At 40.1% G+C, this 20,681-nt stretch overlaps 1 protein-coding gene and 2 long non-coding RNA genes across 3 annotated transcripts in view; 2 read left to right on the top strand and 1 right to left on the bottom strand.

The window, feature by feature from the left end:
* Positions 1-20,681, top strand: part of LOC116689561 (uncharacterized) — a 414,017-nt gene that overhangs the window by 65,144 nt on the left and 328,192 nt on the right. The window lies entirely within an intron of this gene.
* On the bottom strand, positions 6,257-19,370 carry LOC116689562 (uncharacterized). The gene is made up of 3 exons (XR_004332036.1): positions 19,361-19,370; positions 16,169-16,181; positions 6,257-6,395 (listed from the first exon to the last, which is right to left on the bottom strand). It is a non-coding gene; the product is annotated as an uncharacterized LOC116689562 (long non-coding RNA).
* Positions 9,964-20,681, top strand: part of ghra (growth hormone receptor a) — a 30,792-nt gene continuing 20,074 nt past the window's right edge. Inside the window, exons 1-2 of the mRNA XM_032516094.1 lie at positions 9,964-10,146; positions 19,247-19,368. Of these exons, the coding sequence (XP_032371985.1) occupies positions 10,043-10,146; positions 19,247-19,368 (226 nt within the window). The 5' untranslated portion in view covers positions 9,964-10,042. The remainder of the gene's footprint in view (positions 10,147-19,246; positions 19,369-20,681) is intronic.

Here is a 20,681-nt window from a genome sequence, read left to right as displayed (position 1 = left end):
TCACATTTTTTGTCTTCTCCTTTTTTTTTTACTTTGTTCTTTTCTGCGTCCGTCGGCATATCTCACGCACATATTCACCCGTCTAAATTCTGTGAGCAGTGAAAGATAACTCCTTTTCCTTTTCCTTTCCTTTCCTTTGAGGCCAGCCCTGGCATGACATGAGAAGTTGAGCTTGCATCTGTGTGTTAGACAGCATGGAAGAATATCGTATTTTGGCCACCAGGGAGAGCTACTAGTAGCTGTGTGATTTCTTACCGAAAGCGCTGACTTCCTTAAATGTGACTTTCAAGTGAAAAACCAAGAAGAGGTAAAGATCTGAGAACATAGTTGTAATATAATCACAACTGGAGTACAGATCTCAATGCCATAAAGCTTTTTTTTTTAACGTTCTACTGTAAATAATTCAGATTCAGATCATCTTCACTTGGCTTTTTTTCAAGCAAGCAAGCATGAAAAATCCCCAACATATTCTCTAATATTTAATTGGAGGTTCAAACCCACCTGTAGACACTCTTGGTTAGTTATTCTAAATTCACAGTGATTCATATTTCAGTAATAATCTTTAAGTCTACTTCTGCGTGTGCTGCTTTTCTAAAACTGAAGTCAAGGGCACTTACAGATCACATCTCTCACTAAATGGTTCAAACTGCGTTTTTTTCCGCTGAATATTACCACCCATTTTTCATATTCAGGCCCCGGCAGCAGCGTTCACATGCCCTAATGGCAGCATGATAGATAATGATATTGTGCCTCACTGGTGCTCTTTTGTTCTAGTCCCCTAGGTAACCACAAGTCTTTGGTTAAAGTAGTTCTCCCCCCCCCCCCCCCCCCCCCCCAGCAGCCTTTCCATCAAAAGGGTTATTTTGTCTCAAGAATAATTTTCATAGACCGATTTAGAATAGGACCATCATTGGTGCAATTTAGAGGCATTAACCAAGCTGAATACTGGTGAAGCAGAGATTGATTTTTATTTTTATTTTTTTTTCCTCACTTTTATTTGAATGCAGACTAAAGAAGCTAGAACTAGCAGTGGAGTTACTGTTTGCAGCCAGGATGTGTTGGATCCACTGCTGGAACTTGCTTGGTTAGGATATTTTCAAGGTCTGTTTATTTAGACTGCAGACTGTGGACCATGAGCACACACGCACACACACACACATCCCCATATAATGGAGGCTGGGGTTTGGTGGGGGAGGATCCCAGGCCATGTTTTGGAAGGCTGAATGAGTACCAGACCTCCAGCTGCCTCTTGTCTACCACAATCAAAAGGGGCCTCTGGGATATGATGTCACAAGGAAGAAAACCCCTATGTACTGATCCAAGACAGTTTACACAAGTCTTCAACAGAATGGGGACAGTTGACGCATAGCATGCATGTAAGACGTGTATAGAGACACCAGGATGCAGATTATGAATTGAAAATACGGTGTGTGTATATAAAAGGGAAAATAAGTGGGGACAGGGAATGAAAGGGCTCTTGTGCTTTAGCATAGCTGAAGCTTGGTGTAACGCCAAGCGTTGTGTGTGTGTGTGTGTGTGTGAGAGTAAAGTTTAATGCAGTTCAGTTTATAGTGTTCTTTATAAAGCCTCATGCAAATAATCAGAAGTATTGCACAACCAGTATGTTTCCTTATGTAATATTAAGAATGTTTTGGTAGAGGTAGTTCCTATATATTCCCTGAGGTTTCCCGTGCTATATAAAGCTTACATTTTTCTTTCTGTTGGATATGTTTAGTATTTCATTTTATTTCAGCCATGGCCTTAATTAAGTTGGTTTATAAACAGCTTTTCAGCATTCATATAATAAGTTGAATATTGAATTTGGAGAACCATAATTACCTGGCAGTTTTAATTGCATTATAAGTGATTGTTTAAATGAAATCTAAATATGCTTTCTGTTGAAAACATATCATTGAACACACTATTTCTGTGCATCTACATAAATAATAGGCAGGGTTGTCACATTATAAGCAACACCTGTCCAACATATACTTATGTAATAACTACTACTGTTGCCTTGTTTTTAATGTTACGCTTTTGTAGAACATGTTTTGTAGGTATGTACCTGTGCTTTCTGAGGTTGTAGAATTGTGTATTGATCGAGCATCATTAATGAGTTGTTAGTGCAAACATATAAACGGCTACAATAATATGAGTAAACATACATACATAGAAAGTGAAGTACAAAGTAACTGCTATAAATCTAATGACGAGTCGTTGCTGTGTCAATAGTTGTTTGACTTGAAAGAATTGGCTTTAAAAACTCCTCACAGGGCTAAATACAGTGATCACAGCAACCAACTCTGTCTCGCTGTCTTTCTCGGACTACTTCTGCTTTTTAAATCATCCTCTCCACCTTCCGCCTCCCTCTTCTTTACCTTAGTCTCATGCCACTCTTGTCGCTCTCTCCTCCTTTCATTAGAGTTAAGTCCCTGATTTGTATTCCGCGATAACAGCCGAGATTAAAGTAGGCATTGAAAAATAAAACATTATTTGCATGCTGCATTCGCTGATTAGGCTAAGCGTCCCTCTTAATTGTGTTGTTTTGCACATGGGGTGGCTCTCATGCTGATACTCTGTGGATTTTACTCATCCCATGCAATGTCACCAATCCACTTCAATTTCCTCCCCACTTCACTGTGGCCATCTTACCTACCTCCTGCTGCCGTATATTATATATATATATATATATATATATATATATATATATATATATATATATATAGCAGGTTAGGAACTTGTAATACTGTATTAGTGTTCAGAAGTTTGCTGTGCCGGTCGTGTCTGTGTGTTGTCGTAGGCTGTGTGTGTGTGTGTGGCAAGTTGTGTGTGTGCTGTTGTAGTGTGGTGTGATGCTTGGGTGCTTGGAGGGTGGGTGTGGTGCATTTGTGTTGTGGGATGGCTGTCGTGTACGGCTGTTGGCTTCTATTGGCATGTGTTATGGATGTGTGGTGGGGAATTTGTGTTAGCCTCTCAACCAACAACAGCTGCAGGGAGCTGAGGAAGTTGTGAAGCCACTTAATAGGAATCACAAATGATTCAGGTGACAAGGGATTACACAAAATCTTATTTTAATATAATTTCAACGAGCAAACAAACAGGTCCTCCGGCTATAAAAGATCTATTGCAAAAATAACATAGGAATATGTGGAATTTTCAAAGCACACAACGCCAGTGCAGCTCAGAGAGTCTGAAAACCAAACAATCAATCAATCAAACTTGATTCATGAAACAACCATTAAAAAAATCTTATTTTTTAATATAATTTTCAATTTTGATTTAAATAAAAGGTTCTCTGGAAAAAAAAAAAAAAAAAGTATTTTTTAACAAATCCCAACCACAACAGCAACAATGCAGTGATCTTACCCACAAATATTACATGTAGTCAAGTCAAGTGGAACTTTTATTTGTCCCCAGACCTGATAAAACTTATTCCTTTGTGTCATATATCAAAACCTATTCAAACATAAATGAGCCACATAGCTACACAGTGTGACACGTTATTACGTTGAGGCATTTGACTGTTAGACTCTAGTTGTTGTTTTATTTGTCCGGCATACCCCATCCCCCTGCTCTAAATACTCAAATAAATCCGCCACTGAAAATAGTCCACAACATATACACACTGTTTTGTTTTTACTTTGACTAATTTTAGCTTAAAGCTACATTGCCGAGCTGTTTTTTGGAAATAATTTAGGGGCCATCCACATGGACACTCCTTTTGTTTTGTTTTTTTTTTTGTTTTTTTTTTATAATTGAAACTACATATTACCTGTTCTTTAAAGATTTACATCCTCACTCGGAACCCATGGGCTAAGGGCTGGGAGCCACAGACAGACTGGGGAAGTTGGAAAATATTTAGGGAAAGACAAACACATTGTTTCTGGTCTATTTATATGAAGAAAAAAAAATAGAATATCACCAGCCTTATCCTTTAACATTGGATATGGATGAGTATAGATTACAGCAGACTGACAAGGCTCTGTGTCACTTAAAATGAAAGCACTGAATGTGTCATAAACAGATGTGGTGAAGGTCATTTTCTGACAGTTCTTTGCATGACAGAGATTGTGATGTGAGTATTGAAATAGTCAGTGATCATAAGCCCTAATGGCAACACCTGTGACAGATAACGGATGACATTAAACAGCACTTTGATAGCTGCTGCAACAGCCGACACCAGTGTTCTGTTCACAACACATCCCACAGAATGCTAGGATAACTTGGGGGGATGGGGGGGGGGGGGGCATACAGTGCAGTGGCATCAGTCTGCGGGCCAAGTGCATTGTTCTGTTGTCACATCCAATACAGCAGAAGTCCACATGATTACTCAGAGCAGACCATCACGGGAATGAGTATTTCAAAGGAACTAATTCAATGGACTCCCCCACTCTCTTCCAATCAGAGCTCTCTGTGCCACAGCTGACCAATAGATGGACATGTTCAGAGGTCATTTAATACATACAAATTGTTTGCCAGTGTTGCTTTTTATAAAGTCATAGAGCGCCCCAAGCCTGGTGAAAGGTCAGCTAATTACAGTAATCCAAATATTGCTTGGATTTTCCTTTGTTTAAACATTGACTAAAGTCATTGTACGTATTTAAAGATGGTACAGAATCTAATTAAATATATTTAAGTTATAGCTTTTTCATCTGCTACAAGTTATAATTTACGGTATTTGTGTTGCATGAGAGAAGCCTTGGTCACTGCAGCTGTAGGACTTGTTAATGCCAAACTACAACCAGTGGACCTTGTAGATGAGAAGGAGACAGGGAAATAAACATACAAGGATGGCTGCGCTCAATACAGACAGGCCAAGTCCATTTCTTTCCATGTGCATCACAAATTAGGCCTTTGTCAAAAGTGCATCAATGCGATGGTGGAGAGGAAAATACAGCCCCTCCAAGCCTCATCTGTCTCTCTGTCATTATGTCCTCTCTTTGGTTCTATTTCCAGCTGACCACGTTGATTCCAGTTTATCTTGTTTTCTTTCTACCCTACCATCCACTTACATCATGAACTGGGGTGAATTGGACACTACAGGCGACTTGCTTATTAGTTTAGAAGGTTAACTCCATTTTATTGGCTGACACATCATATAACTTCCTAATGTGTAAGTGTAACTGTAGAGTTACATGTAAAGTGAGGTAAGTTATAGCAGGATGCTGTCATGCGAAATGAAACCCTGGTTCTTAGGCTTTAGTACTTCAATTGATGTTCACTTTTTAATGATTACCATTAGAAGTCAGAAGCTGAAAACACAAGGTCCATGCAGATCCTTCACATGAGCCCAAACAGGCGATAGTTTAACTACTTTCTCCAGTGCTGCCACAGCGTTCAAGTGTGGAGATACTGTAGATGTGGCTATGCGAGATTAGTAGTTTACAGCTGCTTATAGTTCTCAGCATTACCGCTGGAATTAATATTTTGGTCTCTTTATTAGGTGAAGATGCACCCATATAGGCCTAAGATAAAACCACGTATTTGTGTTTTGTTCATCTTTCCACTTTCACTGTAAGATCCTATATGAGCTGATATGTAATCACACTGTTACACTGAAGCGGAATAAAGACCCAATTGCAGAGATGAGGGAGGCAGGCGGGAGCAGGTAAACAAGGATTTATTAAGACAAAAAATGAAAATCCAAACAAACACAGGGTCCACTAAATGAAAAAATAAAGTACAAAAATGCAAAAATAGCAAAAGGTCCAGGGGAAAAAGGAAAGGCAAAAACAGAGAACAGCAGGGAAAAACTCACAGAGAAAGACTGGCCACGGGTACTGGAACAAAAAGAATCTCCAGTGGGACCAAAAACACAAAGGTACACAGACTAGGTCACAAAGAGCCACAAAAGATCCACTGAGGCAAAGGGAGCACACACTAAATACACAGGGTAACGAGATATTGAGAGGCAGGTGACAAGAGGGCTGGGAAACAGGTGGAAAACATCATCACTGGAGCGGGAAAACACAGGAAGTAAAACTAAAGACAAGACAAAGACCAGACTTCAAAATAAAACAGGAAACAGAACATCCAGACACTCAAGGGTAACACAACAGAACATAAACCACCACACAAGATCAGGGAAGAAACACAAACATAACAGAATACAGAAACTGGATAAAAACTGAAACCATAACGCACACGCTCACACATTTTAATTTAATTATGGTATCAATGCCAGTCAGACAGAATAATTACTGCATAATTACTCCAGTGGTAATATAATATACTTTACGGTTATAAAAGCCTGTGCTCTCGCAGAGCTCTGTACCCTGAAGATAGTCACCTTTTATTGGCTAAATGTAACAACGGCCGCTAAAAAGGCTGTGATATTGCGGAATTTTGTGCCCGACTGACAGCCACCCTTTCTTGGCTTGACGTCCTGCAACAGCCTCTAAAAAGGCCGCTGTGGTCCAAAGACCAACGTTACACACATTGCAGAGCGACTTGTAGAGAATATAAACTGTGTCCCAATCCAATCCTACACAGTTGTTTTGTGAAAGTTTAAATAAACGTTTCTATTATGAGGAAGTCAAACTTGTGGTTTCTGTCATATGTCTGTCACGATGGTGGTAAGCAACTGTGGCTTGCCCGCTTGCCTGGTCCTCGGGTAACGTTAGCAGTTAGCGTGTAGTCACATGGCGACACTAGACAGAGGAGGAAAGAGGATGGTGACCTCTCAGTTCCCGACTTCCAACATCGTTTTGAGGCCCCTCCTCACTGGGTTTAACCCAGACGTGTCTGTTTGCTAGCGCACATTAGAAAATGCTATGACAGAGCCTTAGTCACTTCATGACGTTCTATTTGCAACTATCTCTAACAAACAGTGCCAGCTATGCTTTGGCCCCATTATCTCTCATCTCAAGACATACGGTGTCCCCTGGCAGAGGGGACAGACAAAACCTGTGGTATGGTATCAAGGCTTTATTAGTTCTTGGTGATATCTGGCCGCTCTGCCCTTCCTATTGAGAGGATCTGGGCACTTGATTGCCCAGACCTGAGTATTGATCTCGACTGACATGGTGCATGGTCTAACATTCCAGAAGTGTCACGCAATCCAGACCATAAGCAGATTCACTACAGTTTCCTTCATAGGACATATCTCGCCTCTGTGAAAATGCATAACATGAAGGTAATTACCAGTCCTTTATGCACGTTCTGCCCACTACACACAAGGTACATATACCTTGAAGATATGTGCCACAAGGTACATATCTTCACGTAATCTGGGATTGCTCTCCTTTTGGTCAGTTCTGGAACAGTATTGCATCCAAAATACCTGCCTTGATTTGTTATGGAAGGAACAGAAGGACTCAAACTCAACGGCTCAACAGACAAAAGGATTTATTAAATAGGGAAAGGGGAAGTGGGGAGGCAGATGCCAGGGATCGAGATGCAGAGGGCAAGAGACTGGGAAGTCTCGGGGCATGAGGGCGCTTAACCTGTTACTGTCTATGTTTTGATTCTGAATGATCTGTCAGCCCTCCAGCTCTCTAAAACGTGCTATATTTGCTGGACTTACAGCGGCCAAGAAAATGATTGTAACCTGTTGGAAACCACCTCATGGACCCTTTCCTTTTTGGATGTCATATATATGGAGCTCTCCACGGCTCGCATAAATGGAGCCCCAAAAGACTTTGGACACATGGCTCAGTATTGCTGGATCCTTGAAATGCATGCTGTAGACCAGGGGTCCGTTTCAGAAAGCAGGTTTAGGAAAAAACTCTGAGTTTGTTAACCCTGAGATGAGGGAAACTCTGGGTTTTCTGTTTCAGAATAATCAAACCTCAGAGAGAGGGGTAACTCCAAACTGTTTCAGAAAGAGAGGTAACTTAATCTCATTTATTATGGTGCCTGAGCCTGTGAACCTAACCTGGTCGGGAGCAGGTTTTCTTCTCTGTCTCCTTGCTCTGACACAGCGCTCTTTCATTTCCTCATTCGATTATTCAGTCTGTATCAGGCACATTTTAGTGCATTTTGTTGTTAGCATGAATAAAAAACTGTTGGTTTATTACCCACGTTAGGCAGACCATAAAACGTTTTTTCTCCAAACATGGCATTTCCTTTTGATGAAGAAGCTGTATTACTTTGCAGGGAAATCATATTGAGGCGCGACAATAGATGTATTTTAATTTTAAGATAACTACCTTTTTAACGGTATTGTTTTTCTTCCCGTTATGTAGCCTACATAACTTTATCCGTCCTCAAATCACTATTGTCACCCATTGTGGACACTCTACATCCCAGCACATTCTTTGTGTCACATTACGTTAATTGTAACATTGTTGATGCGATGCATATTGGTAAAGCGCTGTCAGAAGCGTGTGACTCCAGGCGCCCAGGTGGCTCAGTTGGTGGAGCGGGTGCCCATGTGTGGGGGGGCTTTTGGGCTCTAAGCTGGCTCTATCTTTGATTGAATGCATCCCCAATATTTACCTGTGTTTTTACGTCGAAAAGAATGAATCTATCTATGTTAATCCAGTTTGTTGGGTTGCTGCCTTAGCTGCAGCCAGCACGTTGTTTTTGCCCGTTTGCGTTTCATGTCTGACAACCCTGGGGGGGGTCAAATTGGGCAGTCGACAAAAACACAGGCCAGTAAGAACTTTAAAAGGAGAAAATACTGGCTTTAGCATCAGTATTTCAACTTAGCATGTTTCCTTAGTATCTGATTACATATTGTGGCACCATGTTGCAGTATGAAGATTAAAGAGGTAAATTAATAGTGTCCCAGTGCACAGAACAGCAACCCAACATTTATGGAGGTTAGGTGATAAAATCAAACGTACTGCACAGAGAAACTAGACCTACTGACTGGTGCAGAGAGGACGGACCGGACAGACATCCATATCTTCTGAAACATGACACCAATAATAACATGTTGAAATTAGGGCTGGGCGATATGGAGAAAATCAAATATCACGATATTTTTGACCAAATACCTTGATATCAATACCCCAACGATATTGTAATGTTGACTATTGGTGCTTTCACAAAACATAAACAATGAGATTTTTGATAAACAATCATTAATAATGTAGATATAATGACTAAGTGGGTAAAGACATATCATAGAACAGTTACAACAGTCTGGTACATTCAGAAAATTACATAATTTTACTGTGATGCAGCCTTTAAAACCAGGAAAAGACACCACTCATGCCATGTTACAATATCCAAAATCTAAGAGGATCTCTGGTCTCATATTACAGTATCGATATAATATCGATATATTGCCCAGCTCTAGTTGAAATACTACAAAACATGTTTTCTTTTTGCACTTTGACCCAGTCAGCAGCAGCCCCAGACATATCGATACTGTTTATGCTGCTGTCATGTTATTTCCGCACAAGTTGTTAATTGTAAAAATGCACGTGCACAGCTCTCGTGCGCATGCTCGTATCTCCCCCCCCTCCCCCCTCAAAAAAAAATAAAAAAATAGCCTACGTCCTGGCGCACATGGTTATCAGAGAATGTCATTAAAACAGGCTGACTGAAGTATTAGTACACAGTATTAGTATTGGTAATGCCATATCCAGTTGTTTTAGGTAAATATAGGGTATGCCTAGTTTGCAGTTTGAACGCAAGCTGATTGGATCTGTGAAAACCTAATTTAATCTTTTATGGTAAACTACTCAAAACACTGTCCCAAGTCAATGGGGGCTATTAATAAGGATAGCTCTCCATCAAGCCCCCGAAAGAGCCCAATGATTTTTTTTTCTTTTTTTCCCAAAAAAAAAAAAAGGGTTTTTGCTAAAACGTTTTGTTTTCCCCAAAAAAAGTGCCAGGTAGCCTTTCCTCTTAAGGGGGTTATTTTGGAAGTCGGGTTCCCTCTGTGGCACAAGGGGCAATCGGTTGTTGGGGGATGGGGCCCTTTCCACCGCCTTTTAAAACCTGAGCTCCGCGATTACGGGAAGAGCGGCAAAAAGACAAAAAAACCCTTACTACAAAGACCCCCCACCCATTACTCCGTCCCAAGCCCGGTAGCCCCTATTTGGGGTGAGGGTAAGCCCTAACGGAGGATCTCTGGGCCAGCAGGGGAATGAAAACGGCTTTTTTCGGCCGTTTGGTGCCCGCGGGCCTCCGATGCCCCAGTTCTGAAATGATCTGCGCTGTCTTTTGCGTTTTTCACTCGAACTTCGAAAAGTAAGGCGTTTTTCTAAGGCGTCAATGTTTTTCGCGCTCCAAACCCCAACAAAGGAACTTCTGGGGAACTTGAAATTGAAAACTTTTTACCTGCCATTAGACACATAGGCCCCCTTACGATATAATGCTGAGTCTGTTGTTGTTTTAAACCCCCTCTTCATATAAAAGTTATATAGACTTGGGTTGGCTAAATTCCGCTGCAAAAAATCAAAAAGGCAGCCGGTTTCGCCTTGACAGAGGGAGCCTATAAAAGAACACTGGTAAATCATCCAAGGGGAAATAAAACTTCTATTGATTTTTTAGAAAATGAACGAAAACGGCTCTTTAAAAAGGGGGGTTGATTTAAAAATGGCCTAATATTTCTGCAAATGCCGTCTTTCAAAGATGGAAATCCTAACCAAAAACCTATTTTACTACGTGATGCTTGGGACAGATGAAAATAAATTTTTTCTGTGAAACAATTTTTTATCTTTTTTTTTCTAATTTAACTATTTTGTCTTTTTAATCCACAAGACAATGTTTAAAGTGGGTTAATTTTTAAAGCCTTAAACTGATTTTAGCATCTCTAACCCATTAGCTGTCCCCAAACCTAAAAAATTCAATTTATTTTTAAAAAAAAAATTTTTTTTTCTTTCTTTTATTTTGAAGGGAAAGGAACAGTTAAAATTTTTAAATTCTTTTACTTTGATTTTAAAAAAAAAATTTACCAAAAATTTTTTCTTTATGCATTCATTCATGAAATGACGCCATTTTTACTATCATTTCTATTTTTTATGCTAAAATTCCATTTTTTTAAAACTTTCAGTTAGCTACCTCTCGTTGTCTGATCTTCTCAGGGTTGGGTGACTGTTTTTCCACAGGGGAACACCTTTCCCTCTAAAGGCACACCCTCTTCTCTCAAAAAAAAAAAAAAACATTTTAATTTTCATCTGTCACATTGTCTGGCTAGTACTTTGAGCAAATCAGTATTTTTTTTTGCACTGTTGAGTCTCACATAGCCTATTGAGTTGTGGTTTTCTTCTTCATCTTCATCTGTTGTGGCTCCAGATCCTTCTTTTAATCTAAATCATATCACATAGCTGTATGAAATACTGCATGTTTATTACCTTCACTATATGGCGGTAGTTTAGAGGCCAAAGTAAAAAAAAAAAAATCAACAACCTCTGACACTAATATTATGCACATTACAAACTCTTTTTTCAATACTGCAATACTTTAATACTGAAACATATTCTTAGTCTTAGGGGCATGCGTGATGACAGCCATCATAGCATCCACCAGGTAGCTGATGTACGAGATGTTTTAATAGATGAGGCGGAGTCTTAAGAGACATTAGTTCCATCAGTTTCTATCTTAGTGTTGGCTACCCTCCCACATACATCATTAAGTACTGCTATTATGTTGTATATCCTTTTACAGCTCAACAGCACTCTGGAAACCATTAGATTTTACACACATCCATGTGCACTCTGTGTGCGTGTGTGTATATTGTGTGTGTGTGTGTGTGTGTGTGTTGTGTGTGTGTGTGTGTGTGTGTGAGAGAGACACAAACAGCAGGATTTAGTACATGCTGCACAGTTATACTTTTTTCCTGCAAAACAACAAGTGGGTTGATAGAGACTTTTCTTTCTTGTTATACATGGGATTGAACTCTACAACTGTGTGAACTGAATGTGTATTTCATTAAAATCAAGAATCCAAATCCCTATTACGTCACGAGTGACTGTCAATTCTAATTAGTTTGAATTTTGAATTCATTCTCTCTGAAATGTCCATTGTGGCAAACAGTGAAAAGTTAGATTTGGCGGGCAACATTTTGTAAGGTTAAAGGTGCATTTATTGTCATTTCTACACAGAGAATGCTTTTAACCCATTCTATAGGCCTACATAGGAGCAGTGGGCACCAACTCCAGGTCTTTTTGCCAGTTGCTTTTTAACTTGACAGCTCTTAGATACAATATCTTAGACAAACTGTTGCATGCCCATGCGTGCACACCCACAGCGTGGAATGCTGCAAAGCAGACATTTTCCACAAAGATCAATTTCAGATCAGTGCACCACACACTTTCTGTTTCTGCTGAACTCAATCTCTTGCTTGCACTCTTGCACCTTTCTTGTTCTCGCTCCGATACACACATTTGATTTTACACGCATGCATGCACACTCACAGACACACACACACACACACACACACACACACACACACACACACAGAGAGTGCAGCCGGGTTTGCAGATGTGTGTTCTGATCTGCTTCCAGTACAGGCTCTCTTCTTGCCAGTGTGCTGACTCCGAGTTTTCCACTCTCTCTTATGAAATAAGAGTAGGAGACATTAGAGCCATCCAGTAGCCAAATCTTAATGCCTGGGAGCACACACAGACTCACATGCACACAGGTTAAAAATGCATCCTGTATCGGCACAAACACCCATATACTCACACTCTCTTGCCACAGGTTGATTCAATTATGTAAATGCATCCAACAGTTAAAGGGCTATTAGAAGCAGCTGGATGAGCTGCGGTTTTCGGGGCCCCGCCTCTTGTCTGTGTGGACTCGTCACCAGTGTCTGGTCTAACATGCAGGCTCATGTTGAAGTCTGTGGTATGTTTACTTTAATTTTGTTTATTTTAAGGAAAGAGCTTAGTGGTGAAGGGGAAAGTCAAGGGCAGAAAAATCTATTTGCATGATTCTTTGGTAATTATTGAGAGACCCAACAGTGGACCTTGTGAAACTTTGCATATGTGTACTCACAAACATGATGATGATGAAGTATTATTATTTCGGTTTACCTTTCTTGATACTGTTAAATGACATTTTATCCTGAAGTTTTTTTTTGTTTTTTTTTGACAGGTAATGGGTTGTCAAAGCTTTAAATCAGCAAATGGTTGGTTGATGTATCCCTCGGTGCAGCGTAGTACTATCGTTATTAATTGATGGGCATACATTTTACGTTTCTCTTCGCGATTGCGTACTTTCATCTTAGACAGCCCAAAGTGCATATTGTATGGGAGCATTTACTAAAGGTCAATGCAATGGCTTTGTTAGAATCCTTTCTGAGTGTTTGGCTCCCTCTGAGGAGCTTTGTCCATGTTGTTTTTACCTACAGTAACACAGTACCGCTCACCTCTGCCAGCACTCTCTGGCTGCCCTACAATTAATTTCCTCTGGACTGAAGCACTTGACTCCACTCAGTCAATCACCACGACTGTCTGATATTACCGGAATGTTGACATAGAAAACATAGAGTAAAGGCTGATGTTATTTATCCTAAACCTATGCCACAGGCCAACACCCCTTGTGCACCTGTTTCATGCGAGTCTCTCTCCCAGATTGAGGTTGACAACTCATCGAGGGTTGCGAGTGTAGAGAGGTTCCATCCCGGCATGGGACCATAATCCAATTTAAGGCCAACCTAATTTTTTTCTGTGTGCATTTATGTTTGTGCATGGACGTATGTTTTGTTTAATCATGTTAATGAATGTATGATGTCAGTGTTTCCATGCCTACTCCCCACCTAAAGGTAAATGTCCACACACTCCAGATGATAATTTCTATTCTTTTCAAGTTTTTCAGGATGTTAAGTCAATAGCCATGGTGGTAAATGACTATGGGTCCTATTTTAAAGATCTAAGCGCAAGGTGTGACGCGCATGGCGCAGGTGCGTTTAGGGCATGCCCAAATCCACTTTTGCTAGTTCGACGGTGGAAAAAAGGGTCCATGCACCGGGCATGTGGTTTAAAAAGGTTGAACTTAGTGTCTTCTTTCATTCATAGGTGAGTTTTGGGTGTAACATTCAATAAACCAATCAGCGTGTCATTTCCCATTCCCTTTAAAAGCCAGGTGCGGTTGTACCATGGTGCATTGCCATTAGGATGGCGGATAATATTTTTATATGTAATCTTTTGCACGTTTGTGTGCTCCTGCGCTTCCCTGTGTGTGTAACAAGCATAGTGTGCACACTGTGCATGAGCCTAGGTGCATTTTACTAATGTTCTGTTAAAAAAAAACACTGAAATGCTGCGCTTTTGACTTAAGACCAGGTTTTTGTTGGTCAATGGCGCGATCACTTCCCGCTGCCTCAAGATAGCAATATGCCAATAATTAATGTGAACACACCTTACTGTAAGACCAGCACGCCCATGGTCACAAAGATGGACGCAAGTGCATTTGTTATTTAAACAACGTGGGCGCTGGACGGGACATTAACAACTGCGTTGGTCTGAGTCTTAAACTAGCAAAGACACTTGCGTTGGACTTTGCTATTTAAATTTACCTAGCAGCTCAGTTGGAATAAGGAAAGAAAACACTGATTTGCAAATTGGTAAATAGCCATGTTTGTTTTAAAAAAAATTGTACATCAGTGTTTACGTGCTAGCACTCTTTATTTTCATCATTGTTTGCACATTGCTATTCCTGGAAGATGGCAGGACTGAGTATTGCGCGGCCTGTGTGCGTGTGCCACTAAAGAAAATTACAAAACCAATTTGTTATTCATCACAAAAGCCCTAAACATATGATTGCATTTTTAGAGCCATACTTATCATTAGATAATCATAGATAATTATTTCTGAAATACTGGACTGAAGAAACAGCTAGCTGGCTAACCTTAGCTTACAGTTAGCTTGTTGGTTGCCCCTACCTTGCATTACCTTTGGCTAGTAGAAAGCAATCATTAGTTATACACCTTTGCTTTGTACTGCATAATGTATTGTTGACAAAAAATCAACACTGATTTTCACAAGTTACATAGTATTATTACAAGTAATTTGGCAAGCTAACCAACAACACATATCCACTAAGATAGCATTTGGCCAGCGATAACGTTAGCGAGCAGGCAAATTAAGGTTAGCCAGCTAACTGTAATTTAGCTACGTGGCATGGACTTGGTGTTGTTCACTTCCTAATGTCAGCAAATAAAGTAATTTGAAAAAGGCATTCTAGCTAATTTTACTACCCAGGTCTTCCCCGGGAGTCTGGATGAATTAGCAGACGTTATCCATGCAGATAGTATTTTATACATTAGCTAGCTAGCAATTTGCAAGCAAGCTAAAGTTAGCTAACATAAGCCAGCTTAAACCTTATATTTCTCATGCTTTGCATGGTTTTTAGCTTACAGGATTAGGACGAAAACCAAACAAAGGTCCCTCCATTCATTAAATGGCCTACCAATGTTGACCTTATTAGCTTTCCGACGTCACATTCCTGTTTGGCCAGACGGGCCTCACTAGATACATAATCTTGTCACCTGTTCTGGCGCCTACGGAGTGTGTGAGCAACAGGATGCTGACTGCATCGGAAAGCATCAGAGCACACATTTTGATTATTGCTTCTTCATATGTCTGATTGATTTGAAACTTTGCCAGGTGTCCACAATTAGATAATTATTGATAATAAATGTGTTTCTAAATGACTACACCCCTTTCCTTACAAAATTGGTACTTTTACTTCACTTGCCCCAGACATATAGAAAAAAGTCCATTTTGATTTTGTCTTGCATTGCCAGACCATATCCACAGCGCTGCGAAGGAAGGTCTGGCTAGTCCACTCAACATTCTGGGAATAGGAGAAAAACATTGAACCGGTTCGTTGTTTAAAAAAAAAAAAAATCACAATTGTCTTGGGTGGCGCTAGTTGCGGAACGCAGGTACAGTGCCTCTGCAAAATAGCCTTGGGACGGAACTTGTTTTGGTGGAACATGTGCAAGTAGGGAGGTGAGCTCTGGATTTAAAATGGCAGTTGAGTGTGTGATTAGAATTTTACTCAAAAAAGGCAAATTTGATTTGACTGTATGTAAGTATGTTTCCAGAGTTGACCAGAGTTTAGAATGCCAACGCAAAGAAAGCTAAAGGAGAGGGACATACGGGAGAACCTTCGGCGGAACTTGAAGAATCTCATCAATGAAACACTGTCTGATTTTACATCTTGGCCGTCTGACTAGTCTGAGTAGACTGATCTTGACTAAAAGATGAGTAGTGTCCACTGGCAGTGCAGAGTGAATGTGTGATGAAGACAGAATACACACCACAGTCTTTCTGCTTTTTATTTGGAGGAACGTCAAACTAAACTTGGGCTCTGTGTGTGTGTGTGTGTGCTTTTCTTCTGCAGCTATAGAAGGGACTAACACAGAGATGATGTGACCTCCACCCCCTAACCTTTCATTTTCCTTGGCTACACCATCACACCATCTACTCCTAACCTCCCCCTCCCTCTCTTGACAGCTAATTTTTGAGCAAACACAGATGATCAATAGAGATGTGAGGAAACATGGGAGAGGCATGGTGCCAAGTCAAGATGTGTGTTAGTATGTGTGGTGTGTTCATGTTGCATGCAGGTGAATGTGTGTGCATTTTAGGGCAGAGGTAGTGGGAGGAAGGTTGACCACAGATGCCTTAAATGTTTACCAAGGGACCCCAGGAGGCCTGTGCTGAGCCTCCCTCTTCTCTGATTGGCTTAGGTGGCCTTCCTGTGAGTCTAAGAGTCTGTCATTGGCCGAAAGAAGGAGAGGAATGGGGGAAAACACGCTTGAGATGGACATGAAGCACCAGCCTTGCCAGTGCTTTGAGGAACGCTTTCACATGAGACGTGGGGGGGAGACCAATTGCAAGATTAACATGAGGCCATATGTTGGAGTGTACGAGGTTGTTTGGCCCGCTTTTATAGCACTTTGGTTACTTGACTGATTAAAGAAAAGAAAAGACAATGACAAAAATTACCTGATTAAGACAAATAAAGCTGGTTTGAAAGTTCACAGTGACCACAGTGCTCTAGCTTTTGACGAGGGGAGTAAAATGTGATGTTTTTAATGATGATTTTAGAATGACGTATCATCAAAACTATAGGGCGAGGGAAGGTCTGAAAGAAACACTCGGCCAAGACGTGAAATGCAGAAAATTAGCAATAATTGATTGTAAACGGAGCATTTTAGTCAGGCCAGATGAGCCCGCTGCTTCACAGCTCTCTGCCATGAATTTTTGCATTGTTGAACTTGGCCCCTGCCACTTGGAATTCACACGCACACACACGACACACACACACACACACACACACACACACACGCACACTTATTGCTACATTGTGAGTATGCTCACAAGTCCGGTCTTACAAACTACAAGTAACAAAATTGAATTTTGCAAAGATTCTTGTTTGTTTCTTAGTTTTGGCTGTATTTGCATGTTCTAGAGACTTTTTACTCTTAATCTATTTTTGAGTAAATGAATGGCTGGTGTCCTTACTCTTAATAGGTGGCAGAATACAATATGTGCTGTTATACACTCATATGACTGGATATAACACTCATCTGAACTTTGCTCATGCATTTCTGTGCAATCTCTGCAGTCTAAACTTGTTAGTTTTAGAAAATGTGCCCGAGGTTGCCATAATTGTTGCTCAGTTGTATATAAAAAGTAAAAATGTGAAAGAATCTTATCGGCTTGCTATTTGGGATGGCAAACTGTGTTTGATATGCTGTACAGCTCGCTGTAGTTATATGGCTTTAAGATCCACTGTCATCAGACTGTATCAGAACTGAGGAAAATACTGGCAGTGTTGCCCTGAGAAACATAGCCTCCACGTTTGGGGTTGCGGGCTGCTCAGCAAAGTTGTGGAGACACAGCTGTAAATAGCCAAGGGTGCGGACAGAAAGTTTGGCCTATATTTAGATGTTGGACTTGACTGGTAGAACTTGTCTACCAACACCAACTTACTGGCCAGGACGAGTTTCTCACTGTTTTGCTATATACTGTTAAAATACCATAAACTATATATAATGCTATATACTGGTTATCATTTTAGTTGTGGCCTGAATGAGAGGGGCAGTCATCACATTTCTGTGTTAAAGGTTTTGTTGGGAAATTCAAGTCTAGTTTTTAGAGGGGGAGTCAAGCGCAGTAGAAATGTTAGTGTTAGTGTGGTTCAATTTTTTTTGCCAAGAAGTCTTTTTAGATTCCACAAGCTGCGATGATTGGAAAAAGACCAAAAGTCACACCAAATACTGCCTGTTAACATGGTATTGATGGGATGGGATTTAAATAGCCTAAAGCTTTTTTTTTTTTAAATCTTTTTCTTACTTTTCTCATTCATTATTGTATCTTTGTTAGTGGTGTGTTGCTGTTTTAAATCAGTGGTTTTATCTGTTGTGAAGCACTTTGGTTCACCTATCGGTCGATGTAAGGTGCTATGTAAATAAAATACATTTACATTTAAAGCTGCTATAATCAACGTTCTTGTATTAACATTGGATCAAAGGACTATGTAATGTGAAAAGTGTCCAGTGATGAATTCACTGGGAGTTTTATGTAAATAAAGGCAAGACAGTGTATTTTAACCTTTTACTAAATCTCAGGGTGAGTGTACAAAGAAATGTATTGTACAGGTAGTTCATATTCAATGTTTCAAAATGGCTTCCTTTAGGGGAAACTGTAGCTCATTGTTTCGCAATCAGACAAGTTAGCCCCTTGGAGCTAATGCGTGCCTAACTATGCTTATGGCACATCGGAAATGTGCAACAAAGGTTTTTTTCCCCACACTAGATATGAAACAAAAGCCAGAGGCTATATTGTATTGAGTTTCTGGGAGTTGTACATTTCCAACTTTTAAGCATAGGCAGAAGATAACAGTATCTCAGCGCCTTGCTTCCTCCCCTGATATTTCATTAACTATTAGTTGGCGTTGAAGGAGTTACATAAGTGTGACTTGTTGCTTATATTTCAAGCTATTCTTCCCGCATTTCTAAACCTACAGTAGACGTACAGCATGTCTGAATGAAATAATGGCTAATAATACATATCTAGACAAATCGATGAACAACACAGAAAAAATTCATCACACATTTAATTTACAAATGCTGCAGCAGCAACCTGGCATGATAACTAATTATGCAGTGTCCCGTGTTAGGTTTCACACACACCAGCTGAAAATAAATGGCATCCCCAATTTGTGCTTACAGGGAAGAGAGAAAGAAAGGGAGAAAAAGAGCGAGCGAGACAGAGAGTAGTGAGGGAAGGAGGTTTTTTTTCACATGGGCATGTCATCATGGAGTTCCACTGATAATTATAATCAGTGTCTCTGTCCCTCTCTCATTCACTCCTCTGTCTCTCCCCAGCATCATGGCTGTCTTGTCCTCCTCCTCCAATCTCCTGCTCCTTCTCCTAATTTCTTTCCTGGATTGGCTGTCGACTCCAGGATCTGCATTTGTCACGGGCCGGGACCACGTGACGTCATCAGGTAGGTTAATGGTGTTTTTAATGTGTCAAGACTAAGAAGCGGAAACAAAATCTTCAGTTTATTAAGTTCTTTAAGCGCAGCTCCTCAAACAGGAACAAATGGGATTTAGGTTTTGCATTCAGGATGCTGTTGACACTTCTTATCATGTGTTATGTCAGACATCAGTTGCAGAATGCTGTTTGCTCAGATACATGTGGAAAGGTTCACCGTTGAGCAAACGCTGCTCTTTCCTGGTTTGCTTTGTCAAATAGAGCGAGGGTAAATATAAGGTCAGAGCTTTTCTGTCAAAGTCCAGGGACAGGGCGACGCATGATGTTCAGCCAGCTAATTCAGCTGTCACTGAAACACTCGAAATAATTTGGTGAAGGAATGCTGCGGCTGAGAAAACCCAGTCCATACTTAAATTGTGATTTAACCACTTGAACTTCCCAAAGCAAGAGGTGGCTAGAATACTTGTCTTTTGTTGCATACTTTCCAAAATTGATGCCCAGAATCCCAATCACAAAATTGACTGAGAGTAATAGCATTGGGATATTTTGGCATCTTCCTCCAATGGTTGAAGCCACATGCGGCTGGAATTAGGTGAAAGTGTGCAATCCCGCAATCTTAGCCAAATAAATCTTGTTTATTTAAAAAAAAAAAAGTCTACCTATGCTAGAACAGCACATGATTTAGAGAAACTGTCACAGCCAAAATACAACTCCCGAGAATGGATCAATTCTGATGTTGACTTTGTCAAATTGTGTCTGTCTGGCCGGTTGGTTCTGCTGAGTTTGCATTCCTGTTTTCTTTTTTTTTTTACAATGGGATTCCACTTCTGAAAGCTTGATCACATATACCTTTCTATTAAAACCTTTATTATTCATGGACCTGGTTTACATAAACCTATATGTGAATGAACTTTTATTCAAAAAAGTGAATACTGAACATGTGCAAACCCTGACTATTTTCTTTGGCTTTTAACACCAGGTAGAGTGATGATTTTATGTGTATACCTTTACCACATGCCGGCAGTGCATTTTATTGTTTTTATTTTATTATACCTTATTATATTTGTGCTTTTATTGTGTTATCTATTTATTCTGTATTATCATTTTGTGCAGCACTTTGGAAACCTTGTGTTTGTTAAAATCGTGCTATATAAATAAAGTGGATTGGATTGGATATGTGTATATCTTACAAATCCAAAGCGTGGAAAATAAAGATATACTATATGAACGACATTCAGAGCCAGGATTGCCTGCATATGGCTCTCACTTTTGATATTATTATTATTATAATTGATATTCAGAGTCTGGGTCGGGATTGCCCAA

Source organism: Etheostoma spectabile, chromosome 5, assembly GCF_008692095.1.
Source record: "Etheostoma spectabile isolate EspeVRDwgs_2016 chromosome 5, UIUC_Espe_1.0, whole genome shotgun sequence".
In the NCBI taxonomy this organism is placed as follows: Eukaryota; Metazoa; Chordata; class Actinopteri; order Perciformes; family Percidae; genus Etheostoma; species Etheostoma spectabile.
This window is presented reverse-complemented; position numbering and strand designations above follow the sequence as displayed.